The sequence below is a fragment of the Geotrypetes seraphini genome, chromosome 2, assembly GCF_902459505.1.
Source record: "Geotrypetes seraphini chromosome 2, aGeoSer1.1, whole genome shotgun sequence".
NCBI lineage: Eukaryota > Metazoa > Chordata > Amphibia > Gymnophiona > Dermophiidae > Geotrypetes > Geotrypetes seraphini.
Window position 1 is genome coordinate 401,161,080 of NC_047085.1, and position 15,841 is coordinate 401,176,920.

At 41.1% G+C, this 15,841-nt stretch overlaps 1 protein-coding gene across 13 annotated transcripts in view; it reads right to left on the bottom strand.

The window, feature by feature from the left end:
• Positions 1 to 15,841, bottom strand: part of HDAC9 (histone deacetylase 9) — a 1,077,926-nt gene that overhangs the window by 224,556 nt on the left and 837,529 nt on the right. For all 13 annotated transcript variants that reach the window (XR_004538111.1, XM_033930934.1, XM_033930932.1 and 10 more), the window contains one exon: positions 11,321 to 11,538. Coding sequence is in view for 12 of the 13 variants with exons in the window: in XM_033930934.1 (XP_033786825.1) it covers positions 11,321 to 11,538 (218 nt within the window). In the remaining variant the exon portion in view is untranslated. The remainder of the gene's footprint in view (positions 1 to 11,320; positions 11,539 to 15,841) is intronic.

Consider the following 15,841-nt stretch of genomic DNA (forward strand, 5'->3'; position numbering starts at 1 on the left):
TCTCTCTTCACTTATCACCCCTTATCTCCTCCCCATGAACTCCGTTCATCAGGCAAGCCCCTCTTATTATATTACAGTTATGTCTTCTATCTCGCAATTACCTTTCAGTTCTAGGCGGTTTACAACAAGAAATTAGCCTGGGCATTCCCAGGGAGATTACAAGGTTGATAGCTATAGTATGCATCGGAATCTGGGAAGGGTCGAGTCGGTTTGGTTAGATCATCAAATTTCTTGAATAGCATGGTTTTCAGTTCTTTTCTGAATGTTTTGTAGTTGGGCGTCATGGTCAGCAGATTTGAGAGGTGGTGGTCTATTTTTGCTGCTCTGGTGACTAGTAGACTGTCATATATATTTTTTGCTCTACATGCCTTTGATTGGGGGGGGGGGTAAAGTGTGCTTGAGTTCTCCTCTTATCTGTACCCTTCTCCTCCACTGCCAACACCAGACTCCATCCCTTCTTTCTTGCCTGGAACAGGCTGCCTGAATCAATACGTCATGCTCCATCCCCAGCAATATTCAAATCCAAACTAAAAGCCCACTTTTTTTGAAACTGCTTTCAACTCTTAACTCCCACTCACTTCTGTCAGATACCTATATCCACTGTATCATTTCCTCTACCATAATTTCCCCAATCCTGAGATGTCCTGTCTGCCAAATTAGATGGTTAGCTCTTCTGAGCAAGAACTGTCTATTGTATGTTAAATGTACAATGCTGCATACTCCTTGCGGCGGGCGCTATAGAAATGATAAATAGTAGTAGTATAGTAAGTTTTTGTTACATAAAGAAAACAAATAGTGGACTCTAATGGATTACTATATTCTCCCCTATTGTGACTGGCATTTTTATTTATAAGTACTCCTAAATGCTCTTTTTATTTTTTAACCTTTATAATTTGGAAGCCAAAGCAAAACAATCACGCGTGTTGATTCTACAGCAGGGAGGGAAGAAAGGAGTTCATGGTGATTCTACAGCTGGCTGTCAGCTAGGACAGAACCGAACAACTCACCTTGGGAGAAGGAGGGATCGCTCCCATCCTGACTTGACTCACCATACCACTGGACCACCAGGATTTAAGGTGGACCCCCGTTTTTGAGCCATTTGGGTCAGAGTTTCTCAAACTGTTGGTTAGGTCCCTAAATGGGTTCACAAAACCCTCATTTGGGCTCAAGACTTGGATGAGCTTTCCTTAGGTGTATCATTATTCTGTACCTCTGGGGATGGGGAGTCACAATTTTTTTTGGCCACTATTATAGTGAAGGGAAGGAATATAAGCTCTGGAACGCATTGCCAGAGGATGTGGTATGGGCAGATAGCTTAGCTGGTTTTAAGAAAGGTTTGGACAAGTTCCTGGAGGAAAAGTCCATAGTCTTTTATTGAGAAAGACATGGGGGAAGCCACTGCTTGGAATGTAACATGGAATATTGCTACACCTTGGGTTTTGACCAAGTACTAGTGACCTGGATTGGCCACCGTAAAAATGGGCTGCTGGGCTTGACATTGGTCTGACCCAGTAAGGCTATTCTTATATTCTTATGAGTCTAGTGTGTAGGAGGTAGGAATTGGAGGGACCCTGGAAATCACAGTCAGGAACATGAAGACAAGGCTTAGTGACTTGATGCTCTGCAAGTAGCATTTTTCATTTATCATGGTAATCAGCAGGCTGTAGGACTGACAAGTGAAAGAAACTTTCATTATTCGTACCTATGTGGCATAAAATACACATGAAGAGAATTTCTTTCAGTTTAAAAGAGACTCCGGAGTGAGAGAGCATAGAATGAGGTTAAGAGGTGATAGACTCCGAAGTAATCTAAGGAAATGCTTTTTTACAGAAAGGGTGGTAGATGTGTGAAATAGTCTCCCAGTAGAGGTGGTGGAGACAAAGACTGTGTCTGAATTCAAGAAAGCGTGTGACAGACATGCAGAATCTCTTAGGGAGAGGAGGAGATAGTTGATGCTGTGGATGGGCAGACTGTATGGATCATTTGACCTTTTTCTGCCATCATGTTTCTATGTGTCTATGACTGTTATACCACAGGTTGATAATTCCTGTGGAAAGTCAAACTGCAGAAAAAGCTTGTTTTTTACTTCAATTTTACAACTTCTCCCCTTAATTTTCAAATCCTTTATGTCTCATATACTCTTCAAGGACAAAAATGAATCTAATATATGCCCATATGCTCAGTGGTAGCCATTAGCCAGTCTATATCTTAATGTAGCTCACTTTCTCTATATTTTCCTTCAAAGCAGCAGAAGATATGGGTATCACAATCTCTGGCTTGGGGGTGGAGAGTTTCGGTTTCAGCTGGAAATGAAATCCAAAGCCGGATTTAGGTGCCAAATCTGAAACTGAAATTCAGTCAGCCTTACTATTTCTCCCATCCACTCCAATACAGCATTCATGCATCCCCACAACAAATATGAAAACGGAGTTTTAGGCATGGACCCCGAATCACGAAAAGCCACCCACTGTTGAAAAATCTATTGTGTATCATTGTTTAAGAATGCCTAATAATTTGTTTTAAATACCTTGACACGTCTGTTATAAGCATCAGTCAAAGAGCACATATTTTCCTTCCCAGGTATTTTCATTAGAGACATCTGTCTGAGTTGTTGCTGCTAATTCTATTTTCTTACTTGAGTCAAGGAAACTTTCAGAGTAGATCGCACACACACCTATAATGAAACTGTAGATCAGGCCTCTCTGCTTCCCGCTCTCTCCACAAACCCTCTAGCTACAAAAACAGCAAACAGGAATATTACAAGGGCATACCCTACCAGTATTCCAGGATACAGGCATGGATTCTTTACTGCTTGGGAATGCAACAGAACATTTTTATGACATACAAAGCTGTTCCATTGATTCATTAATAATAATATGGAGATGATTTTAGCAGACTGCAAATAACCAGAAATCTTTCTGCAGACATATTTTTCTTTATATGACCACCACTGCTCCTAGGAAACAGATATTCCCCTGCCCACACAGCCGTAGTCTCAAGAGTTCTTCCTCTTATATATCTGCAACCGGCTTTATGTTTATTTTGTAGAGTTTTAGAAGAAAAAGTCCAGTTTTAAAGGCATGTTTAGGGAGCTCTCCAAATGGAGATACCTAATATTAATGGGACCCTACCATGAGATAACGAAACATATTTGCAGTGACCAGAGTTCCTTCCAGCATGTTCTAATACTATTTTATAAGGAGTTCCTTAGACACATTATCCATTTTACTGAAGAAAACAGTGATCAAAAGCCCATACTAGGAAACTAGATGTCATTCAGATAGAAATGTATTAAATTTGACAACAGCAAAGCCTAACTTCTAAAAGGCAAGGCCAGTTCAGGTTTCCATGCATTAATATTTCAAAAGCAAGGGCAAGACTTTCCACCTACTGTTGGATGGAATGTCAGAATTTGCATTTTCACTTGAATGCTTCAAGGTGAGCAAAACTAGCTCCCATAGGCAAAGATGTCAAATATTGCTGAGAAGGCCCACTATGTTCCAGGGGTTTTTTTGGTTTCTTTTTTAATATTGTTTTTATTGAGAATGGCAAACGATACCCACAGAAACAGCTCAAAGAATGTATCTAAAGGATAGTTTGCTCTAAGAATTCTTTCTTAAAACAAAACTATGTACTAAAGGAAGTGTGTCAATAAATTCTAACCCACCCCACCCCCCTTTTTTACAAAACAGCAAAAGCGTTTTTTAGTGCAGGCCAGCGCGCTGAATAGCTTTAGAGAGTGCCCTCTCGTCCTCTCTACCTTGGAGAGGGTGAACAACCTGTCTCTATATACTAAGTCTATGCCCTTCATTATCTTGAATGTTTCAATCATGTCCCTTCTCAGTCTCCTCTTTTCAAGGGAGAAGAGGCCCAGTTTCTCTAATCTCTCACTGTACGGCATCTCCTCCAGCCCCTTAACCATTTTAGTCACTCTTCTCTGGACCCTTTCGAGCAGTACCATGTCCTTCTTCATGTACGGCGACCAGTGCTGGATGCAGTATTCCAGGTGGGGGGCGTACCATGGCCCGATACAGTGGCATGATAATCTTCTCCGATCTGCTTGTGATCCACTTCTTAATCATTCCTAGTATTTTGTTCACCCTTTTTGCAGCCAACACATTGCGTGGATGGCTTCGTCGACTTGTTGACCAGTACTCCCAAGTCTCTTTCCTGGGGGTCTCTCTGAGTACCGCACCAGACTTCCTGTATTCGTGTATAAGATTTTTGTTACCGACATGCATCACCTTACACTTATCCACATTAAACCTTATTTGCCATGTCGCAGCCCATTTCTCAAACATGTTTGTGTCACGTTGCAGGTCTTCGTAATCCTTCTGCATCTTCACTACTCTGAATAACTTCGTATCGTCCACAAATTTAATCACTTCGCTCGTTGTACCAATTTGGAGGTAATTTATAAATAAGTTGAAGAACACAGGTCCAAGCACCGAACCCTGTGGTACTCCACTCGTAACGCTTTTCCAATCTGAGTATTGTCCATTTACCTCCCACTCTGTTTCCTATCTGCCAACCAGTTTTTAATCCACATGAGCATTTCACTCTCGATTCCATGGCTCGCAATTTTTCGAAGCAGTCATTCATGCGGGACCTTGTCGAACGCCTTCTGAAAATCGCCCTTGTCTATCTGCCTGTTTACTCCTTCAAAGAGGTGCAGCAAGTTTGTAAAGCAAGATCTTCCCTTGCTGAAGCCGTGCTGGCTGGTCCTCATCAGATCGTGTCCATCAAGGTGATCAATGATGTGGCCTCTATCATTTTTCCCGGTACCGAAATCACACTCACTGGTCTATAGTTTCCCGGATCTGGTTCATTTTTCCTGCATTCTAGCAACTATAAGTTTCAAGTTTTTACTACAGTTTGATTCAATTGCTTATTTTACTTACTAAGCGAGGTACAATTGAAATAAAATTGGGTGTCATACAAATTAAAATACAATAACAATATTACAAATTACAGACATATGTGCAAACTAGTACGAAAGGAGGTTTGGGGTAGAAAAACACTCTTTCAAGAATAAGAACACATTCAAGGAAAAAATAATAGGGTGGGGAAAGAGAGCAGAGATATGAAATAACTGGTTTGTGTCTTAAAGACTGTAAGCATCTTTAAATAAGAAGCACTTTAAGATGTTTTTAAAGCGGCTTAAGTTTTTTTTCCTCTCTTAAATGTGCTGGTAAAGTGTTCCACAGTTGAGGGGCTATGACGAGGAAAATGCCTTGGCATCATGTGCTTATTATCTTTGACGATGGGATGGTAAGCAAGTGTTGGTCGATGGAACGAAGTGAACTATTTGGGGCTGCCCTGCTGTGGTAACCCATTGCCATTTTATTGATAGCAGGCTGGTTGATGGGTTGCTGCAGGACAATGCAGAGAGATAGCCTAGCACAGGGGTAGGCAATTCTGGTCCTCGAGAGCCACAGGCAGGTCAGGTTTTCAGGATACCCACAATAAATATGCACGAGATAGATTTGCATCTCAAGGAGGCAGTGCATGCAAATCTATCTCATGCATATTCATTGTGGATATCCTGAAAACCTGACCTGCCTGTGGCTCTCGAGGACCGGAATTGCCTACCCCTGGCCTAGAAGAAAGTTAAATCTGACAACAGAGCATGTAACTGCCAGCATTTCATTCTGTTTTACTGAATTTTAGCTTATTGAGTAATCAAGACACTGCAAAGTAGAAGTTGACAAATACAAGAATTAAAGGCAATTATTAAAGTACATGATAACTGGAACAGAACTAGCAAAATGCAACATATGTACTCGTGCATTGCCTGTTGGATAGTTTGTCCACACACAATGTAGCCACGAGGTCAGAAACATGGACGCTCCATTGCAAGATTGCACCATCGAAGTAAAACATGCAGTAGTACGCTTTCTTTGGGTAGAGGAAGTGAAACCCACAGACATTCACTATTGGATATTTACTCAGTATGGACATAGCACCATGAATCCACAGAATGTTTATGAGTGGGTAAAAAGGTTTAAAGTGTGAAGAACAGGTGTAACTGATGAAGGTTGTTCTGGTCGCCCATCAATATCACGCCCAGATCTGGCGCCCAGCGATTATCACATCTTTGGTCCGCTGAAGGAGACGCAGCGAGGTCACAGATTCACCTCTGATGATGAAGTAAAGGAAGTGGTGCTCACCTGGCTTCGGGAGAAGCCAACAAACTTCTCTGCAGGAATGCAGAAGCTAGTTGAATGATACAAGAAATGCGTCGTCTTGCATGGGGACTATGTGGAAAAGTGATATATGTTCAATTGCTCTTGCTCAGTTACTTCTATTAATGCTGTTGAATTTATTTATTTTTAAAATTTCTATACCATTTTTTTCCAAAACGGTTTACAAAATGGTTACATATATAAAATATTAAAATAGGTCAGAACAAATAGAAACAGAAAGATTCAACCCCTACAAAAATCAGTGCTCAGAAACAGTTGTGCTTTTAATAATTTCCTGAATGAGTTCCTATCGCTGCATTTACGAATTTGACCAACAAGGCGATTCCACAATTTTACTCCTGCACATAAAAATGTATTTTGCCCTTACTTTTTGATTTACCCTTGATTAAGTAACTGAAGCATATGAACTCTTTTCTGATGGTGTGTGCTTTTCATGAATAATGCTCACTCTTTTCAAATATCACACACTTTTTGCAAGAGGGAGCACTCTTTGAAACACAGGAAAACATCCAACATTGTGGGGGCTTTTCTTCTCATTCCGGGCAGCCTCCTTCCCCCCCAAATAAAAAATAAACAAAAAAACAAGATAAAATCGCATGTCATGTCAAACAAATGCACACCCCTAGTTGGTACACAGAAGTGAGTGACGGTGCTGCAGTGTCACAATGACAAAGTTGCACACCTCCTGCAAAAAATTCAGGATTACTATAAGCATGTTTGTTGTGACTATATAAATGCAGCAAACTAGCTTGTTTTAGTTAAGTATTTTCAAGATGGTTAGTACTGTATAACTTTAGAGCATCTACCTCTGGTACTCCCCAAAAAGGAGTATTTTGGATCTTCCTAGGGCAGCAAAAGTGACACATATACATAATTTTGTATATCTAGCTGGGTTGCACAAACATGCAGATATGAGTGAAATGTCTAATCTAGGCACTCCAATTTATACCTGTACTGTATATTCAGCAGTACTGCCTAATGGATATGGCTGCTGAATATATGTATAATACTACTACTACTACTATTTATCATTTCTTTCTTTTTTTAACTTTATTTAATTTTTAATGCCAAGAAAAAGTGCAATACAATTTATATACAAATAATGATAATCAACCAAGCACTTATAATCCCCCATCCATCATTACCATCAGGAATAATACCAAAACAAAAGATATACCCCCTCCCACTCCCCCACCCCCCGGATGTGTGGGTGAAAAACAACGGAAAATAAAGATAAAGGACAACTATAGCAAATCCACAAAAGATGTCAATGGATCCCAAACTAATTTGAATCACTTATTATGCCCCAGCATGTCAGCATTCATTTTCTCATATTTATAAGTTAAACATAAGTTCGCCCACCAAAAAGGAAAACTAAGGTGATCCCAATTCTTCCAATTGCGAGTAATCGTTTGCATGGCTATCCCGGTTATAATAAGGAAAAACTGTCATTTATAGCAGTCCATGGGGGGCTTAATATGCAATAAAGTTCCGCATATAACTACCTCATACGTCAATGGAATTGATGCCTCCAGTATGGTATTAATCTGTCCCCATATTGACTTTCAAAAGTTAAGTATCAAAGGACAATAGAACAGCACTTCAACTTGCAACAGATGGTCCCTGCTCTGAAGAGCTTACAATCTAATTTGGATGGATAGACAGGACAAATTAGACATTAGTGGGGAGTATATGGCACAGTGGTTAGAGCTATAGCCTCAACACCCTGACTGCTCCTTGTGACCTCAGGTAAGTCACTTATTCCTCTGTTGCCCCAGAACAGATAAGGAAAACGTTTAGCCTATACGTGGTATATAAATACTAATATATATATACACATTGCCCATCCTGCTGAATAATGGTCTCATATTATTATTTTGTTAAGGGTTTGCTTGAGTGTTGTAGGCTTTTCTAGATTTCCAGTTTTTCATAAATGAAAGGCAATCATTTAAAAGAAGCTTTTATGACAGTTCTTGTATCACACAGGACCAGTCACATAGAAGTAAGCATACAGGACAGCAGAAAAGGGAGTTGAAGATGGTACTGAAAATACTTATTCCTAAAAGACAAAATATTTGGGTTGTAATAGCTAAAGTGGCAACTATCAATTATAGAGAAAAATGAAGATGGGAGACCTGAGAAGGCATAAGAGGAGGTACCCGAGGAGAAGTATCCGGGAAGATAAAAAAAATTTTCATACATTATATGTTAAAATCTTAGTGCTCATGATGACATGCCAACTGGCAAGGTCAACACAGAAAGCAAATGAGAAGGAAGACGATACATCACAATTACATGATGATAGGAAGATAGCTACTTCTAGTAGCAAGGAGCTCCCTTCAGATCAGTTTGAGAAATTAAATGGAGCTCTTGAATCACTGGAAGACAGCAGCATGCAATACACAGAAGAAGAGAGCAAAGCACACCAGAAACTTGGAAACGATCTGCAGATCAGATATGCTGTGCTGTCTAGGAAAGTTCACTGCCTGTCAGCAGGACCTGGGGGGAGGGGGAGGGGACTCAGAAAGGTTGCTTTAACTCATCTGGCCCATGTGCACAACGACAAATCCGTGCATGACAATTGCGCCCCAACAAATGCACGCACGGGCAAGTGCGCACATGACGATTGTACCCTGTCAATTGCGCCTCGTGAAATGCCATGTGGATATTTGGAAGACCCTGATTTGCTCAGATTCCTCAGGCCCTGTCCCTTGGGAGTGGCTTGAGGTGGCTCAAGCCCCTCCCAATGGAAGGGGTCTGAGGAGTTTGAGCAAATCAGGGCCTTCCAGGTATCCACATATGTAAAGGGTTCCCATAATCATCATCTAAAGCAGTGGTTCCCAACCCTGTCCTGGAGGAACACCAGGCCAATTGGGTTTTCAGGCTAGCCCTAATGAATATGCATGAAGCAAATTTGCATGCCTATCACTTCCATCATATGCAAATCTCTCTCATGCATATTCATTAGGGCTAGCCTGAAAACCCGATTGGCCTGGTGTTCCTCCAGGACAGGGTTGGGAATCACTGATCTAAAGTAAACCTTACCCTAACACTAGATACCAAGTGAATCTTTTAAGTGTAGTGGGACGGCCCCCCACCCCCCTCAAAAAAGAGGGTTACTTTGTAACCCTCAAAAAGACAAAATAGTATCCGCTGTGGATTGTGATCGGGGAGTGCAATTGTCGGGGCGCATTTGACAGGTAGCCTCCAATTCAGTGCGCGCATTTGTCGTGCATGTAATTGTCGGGGCACAATTGTCATGCGTGCATTTGATGGGTCAATGTCCCATGCTGCCCATCCTGTTTAGAGTCATAACATGATTCTGCATGGTATAACCCTATAGAGATCAAAGAGGTAAGGGAGGAATTCAAGGCGCACTAACCGATTTAGTGCATGCTAACTGCTTTAGCGTGCGCTAATGATCAGTATGCATTAGGGTCCAGATTCTGTAACTGGCACCATTGTTTGACAGCCACTTTAAAAGCGACTGCCAATCATGCCACAGTGACGGTTACAGAATTGTGCCTCCAGCAGGGCTAGGTGCTGGAAATGTAGGCCAGGGTTTTCCAGGCCTACATTTCCGGTGTCTTTCTTTGACATGACTTGCACCTCCAGAGGTGCCTACCGATGCCTAACACCACTTCTTGCATTAGCCACACCTAAAGTGGCGTTAGGCGCCGGTAGACACGATTCCGGTGCCTTTGGTTTAGGCATTGATAGGCGCTTTCAATTTTCCGTTAATTGCTGTTTCAAATGGTGTTTACTAATTAATTTTGGCACCAGTAGAGCTCTCAAAATGCTAAGACACCCATTGTATTCCTATGGGCGTCTTAGTGTTTACTGCGTGCTAATGCAGTTAGTGCCTGTTGATGAATTCCCTCCTAAATGCCACTGGGAACATGAATAAAATCAACCATTTTCCAGGTTGTATTTTCATTTATCTTTCCAGTCAGGTGTAAAGGCATAGCTTGAAACAAATTTATCCTGAAGAAAAATATATTTCACCTATCCTGCCATGTTACACTAGGATTATAAATATTAAGTACCAAGAAAATCCATCATATTTCAGTGATCTCTGGCCAATCTGATTAGCATTGCATGCATTCGGTTGGGATAAAGTATAAAGGGCTAGTGCCCAATCACTAAATCTTATATATTTATAATTTAATAGTTTCAGGATTAAATTTAATCAGGGCAGATATAGGACAGAAGAATCTCTGTCTAGCTAAAATCTTGATTGAATCATGCATGTGAACAAATTTATGCAGATATTCATCTGATATATAAAGAAGATAAGAATAATAGCTGGTTGTTTCTATAAAAAGCACAATGGATTGGCCCTCTTTATACCATAAGTAAAAGTCTTTTTCCTTTAGGCATTTGAGGACAAGTAAAATATTTGGAAAACCTATAGGCTGTGCGATATGTAGAGGCCATCTTGATTAAACATACAGAATATATAGATGAAATAAAGCTCACTGAAGCCCTTCTTAAGTAATCCAAACACCCTAAAATGAGAGGGGTTAACACAGAAGGATCAGTTTAGAACTTTGAAGTTTAAACTGGTTTTCATTTTTCCTAATTAAGAAAAGATTTCTTATGCAAACCACAGTACTGTGTGCTTAAACGGTGGGTATTTGTTTCTTATTTCTTTTGATAAAATCCTAGCAGATTCTATTGTTTAGCTTAGAAAGCTATAGTAGTCTTAAGTATACCACCAGTTACGTGTAGGATTCTGTGTTCAACCAGTTGATAGAATGTACTGTATAATATTCTTATGTATGAGCATAATATTACACAAATTTCATACTTTGCCTTGAAGCGATATTGAAAACATTTAGGTGATTAAAATTTGCTTCTGATCATATAAAGTACTCTTCACTCTAATTATAGGCCACACCAAATAAATCTTGTTCCTTTCTGGATTCCTTAAGGTTCTATGGTATATTGTTTAAATAAAAGCTGAAAGCTGAAACTATTAAATACAAGTTCTGTAAGTGAATGCCTATTTCTCAGTCTTATTTGCCAACCACCAATTCATGTTGTCAATCATTTTCATTTATATTCATTTTTTGGCATGGTGATAATTGATAAAGCTTTGTTTTTGAGCTCACTTTGTTCATCTGGATCTGCTGCTGGTACTGTTTCTGCTTCTCCAAGAACTGTTGGTGCTGCTGTTGAATAACCAGCTGGGCCAGTGTGCTCTGAGGGAGGGGGGCAGACTGAGTTCGATTCAGCGGCCTGTGACGGGGAAGCTTGTGGGCTACTCTTCCTCCAGTGGAGACTCTCTCCTTTGGTATCAGCGGAGATTGAGGATGGAGAGGAACCCCACCTGCAAACAAATTATAGCAACTCCCTCAGAAAGTCAAGAACATTTGAAAAAAATGCAATCAATCAACAATGCCGATATTCATGAATTATCACTCCACTATGTATATTCAATTAGAACATACACCAATCATCTCAAGCTTCTTAAATTTCCAAGTACCTCAGTGACACCACTCCAGGCTCACACAATTCACAGCCTTAAACCTAACACGTCATTTCCTCACTGGTTCTTCTTATAAAGTGCATTTCTTAATTTGTATCCCATTTAAATATAAGTTTTGTTAATTTTTGTTAAGTTAAATAACTTTCCTCATCTAATATAATAAAATGGTAGACGCGCATGCGCACTAAAAAAATCGTGTTCCCTGAGCTGTCCCGTTTTTTTTAGTGTGCATGCGCGGGTTGTACGTCACCAGTCAATCGCCTCCACAGGCCGGACCGCAGCCAAACGGACCGCGGAAAGGGAAAGGGGGAGGGGAGGAGGGCTTCGAGGGAGCCGGCTGTCGGAGGAGGGCAGACGCGGGCCCAGGATCAAGTCCAGCTGTACAATCCTGTCCCTTAAGCTGCGGCGGCGGCTTTGAAAACGGCTACCTTAGTTCTTTGTTCGATTTTTTTTTAAAGTTTAACGCTGCCGCCATGGCTCCTCTCACGATTCCGGCCTGTGTCAGAGAAGGCTTCCGACGCAGGCGGGATCGTGAGAGGAGCCGCGTCGGCATCTTTAAACTAAAAAAAAAACAAAAAACCAGCAAATAACTAAGGGAGCCGTTTTATCTGCATGCTGCTATGAAGGAACAGGTGAAGGGGAGGGAAATGCTGATGCACAGGGAGCAGGCAGGCATGGCAGGCAAACAGGGGGAGAGGGAAAGGGGCTGCTTTGGGGGTAGGGGTGTGCTGGGGGCACACAGCAATCATGGGCAGGGGATCACAGAGCAGGCAGGCATGGCTCAACAAGGGGAGAGGGAAAGGGGACTGCTTTGAGGTGAGGGGTTTGCTGGGCCAGCAGCAATCATAGGGGGGAAACAGAAGGGGGCCACGGAGCAGGCAGGCATGGCACAAAAGGGGGCAGGGGCATTGGAAAACGGGGCTGTTTTGGGGGGAAGGGTGTGCTGGGGGCACACACCAAGAGATAGGCAGGCATGACACAATGGAGAAATACAGGCAGGCAGGGCACAAGGCAGACACACAAACAGAAAGAATGACAGACAGACAGACAGCATCCAAGCACAGAGAGAGAAAGGAAAAAAAAAACAGTCTACTCTAACACCCGTTGGACAGGGGGAGAACGAAAGAGATGCTGATGGACAGGGGGGGTGAAGAAAAAGGAACGGAGGACTAATGTTGGACAGGGGGAGAAGGAAACAGGTGCTGCTGGACAGGGGGGAGGTAAAACAAAGGGAGAAGGGCTGCTGCTGCATAAGGAGAGCAGTGAAGGGGTGGTGGTGGACACAGGGGAGGTAAAAGGAAGGGAAAATGGACAGGGGGAGCAGGCAAGGGGTGATGATGGACAGCCAAGGAAAAAGATAGGCAGAAAGAAAAAAAGCGACTAAGGAGAGAGAGAAAGAAATAAACACAGACACACACACATATGTTCTAGCACCCGTTAATGTAACGGGCTTAAAGACTAGTTTATTTATAAGCTACATGGTCCTCAATTCACACATTTACATCTCACTACTGTCTAGAATCTTATTTCAGACGAGATGGTCGTTTCGGCCACACAGTTTTACAGAATTTATTTTCTTCCTAATGGCCAACTCTCCCACCATCCCATTCTTTGAAGTGAACAAGAAAATATGGACCCAACTAGGTCAGTGGTAGGCAATTCCAGTCCTCGAGAGCCAGAGCCAGGTCAGGTTTTCAGGATATCCACAATACATATGCATGAGATAGATTTGCATCTCAAGGAGGCATTGCATGCAAATCCATCTCATACATATGACCTGACCTGGCTCCGGCTCTCGAGGACCGAAATTGCCTACCCCTGGTCTAGGTGAACAACATAATACAGACACAATGTTGTTCACCTATCAGGGGTAGGGAACTCTGATCCTCGAGAGCCGTATTCCAGTCGGGTTTCCAGGATTTCCCCAATAAATATGCATTGAAAGCAGTGCATGCAAATAGATCTCATGCATATTTTTCAATGAGTGACTGTTAAAGTTTAACAAAAGAGTTTTTGATTACAAATGGAGGAATGTAATAGGAGAGAACTGTGTTCTGGGCAGACTTCTATGGTCTATTGCCCAGAAATATTTATTTATTTAAAAGATATATATACTGCCTAATTTCTAAGTGGTAAATATTCATAAAATTAAATAACTTTTAACCATCTTATCCACATACACCAGTGGTTCCCAAACCTGTCCTGGGGGACCCCCCAGCCAATCAGGTTTTCAAGATATCCCTAATGAATATGCATGAGAGAGATTTGCATATAATGGAAGTGACAGGTATGCAAATCTCTCTCATGCATATTCATTAGGGATATCTTAAAAACCTGACTGGCTGGGGGTCCCCCAGGACAGGTTTGGGAACCACTGACATACACCATACAGGATTTTCTGCAACCTATATACAAGAAATAACAAACAGCTTGCTTAATAAAGTTTCCAGGAACTGAAACATATGAAATGTAGGGGTCCTTTTATCAAGTCGCGCTAGCGGGGTTAGCACGTCAGACATTTCATCACGCGCTAACTCCCATGGCCGGCTAAACAACTAACGCCTGCTCAATGCAGGCATTAGCGGCTAGCATGGCAGGCGGTTTAACGCGCATTAAACCCCTACCGCAGCGTGATAAAAGGACCCCTTAATGCAACCTATACAAATAGGTGTCAACGAACAGCAGAATTTTTAATAATTTCTTAAACTTAGGTCACTCTGTGCATAGCCTTAATTGTCCAACCAGAGCGTTCCATAAATTCACTCCAGCTACCGAAAATATTAAATAAAAGACAATTTAACCATGAATATACTGTATAATGAGTGTGACTATTGGGCAGACTGGATGGACCATTCAGGTCTTTATCTACTATCATTTACTATGTTACTATATTACAATCTTACTTTATTGTTTGATTTTTTTTTTTTTTTTTTTTTAGGGAGGTGAAGGGGAAGAAGGGGTTGAAGTAGAGGGGACGAAGGAGTGATTGCAATGTCCACGCTAAGGTTTGTTTTAAGTTATTGTGTTTGTTTTATAAGATTCTAAATCTGGTGTGTCAAAATACTTACATTTTCTTTTGGTTTGTACTTATTCATTCTTTGTACTAAGCGAATGTCATGTGGTTTGAGGTTCTGCATTATAAGGCCTTTCCTTTGGTATGGGTATGTGCGGTGTTTGATGAACAGGGTCCCCTAAAGAATGTTTTACCTGTTTTATTATATTCCAAAAATGATTTATTTTTTTTTAATTCAAACAGGGATTAAATTACAATATGCTTTTTTTTTTAAGGATTGTTGCTGAGTTTTATTTTTAGTGACCGTAATTTTCATCCAATGTTTTCTATGTTCAATTAATTATTGTTGAATATTTATTTTGTGGGATTATAATTCTGGTTGGTTTGTTGCATGTGATTTTATGATATATTTTTAGCTGTGTGCTGAGTTACAGTACAATTCAATATTAGTTCTTAGAAACCCGCAATCACCCATGGGTTTGGTTCTATATAAGTTACAAGTTTAAGAGACTAACAAAATACTAAGAATTACACAAGTTTAACCTGAGTATCCTGTACAAAATTTGAAAGAGAAAAGGGTTGAGTTTTTTTCTAACCTCCATATAGGGCAACTTTTACAAAGCCACGGTAGCAGCTGCTGCTGCAGGAATTGCTCCAACATCTGTAGGTAGTTAATGACCATCAAAGTTTTTGCTGCGTGGCAGTCACTACCACAGTTTTATAAAAGGGAGGAAATAGTTTCTAATCTAATTTCTAGACGAAGTGAGTTTCAATTATCAATAACTTGATAAGAGATTCTTAGTGAAAGCATTTTTTAAAAAGTTTAACTTCCCCTTTTACAAAGCTGCGCTAGCGGCTGCTGCTGTGGCAATCGCTCCAATGTCCATAGAGAATTCATGGACGTCAGAGTGTTTGCTGCATGGCCGTGTAAAAGAAGCCCTACAGTAAGTCTTTTTGCAGAAGGAAAATGGAGAACTAAGGGCCTGTTTTACAAAGCCATGGTAGTGATTTCCGTGCGGCAAACGTAACATACATTTAGCTCATTCATTTCCTATGGGCTGCATCACATTTGCATTCCGGGACTCGCTATTGTGTCTTTGTAAAAAGGGCTCTAAATGATTCTGATTATGT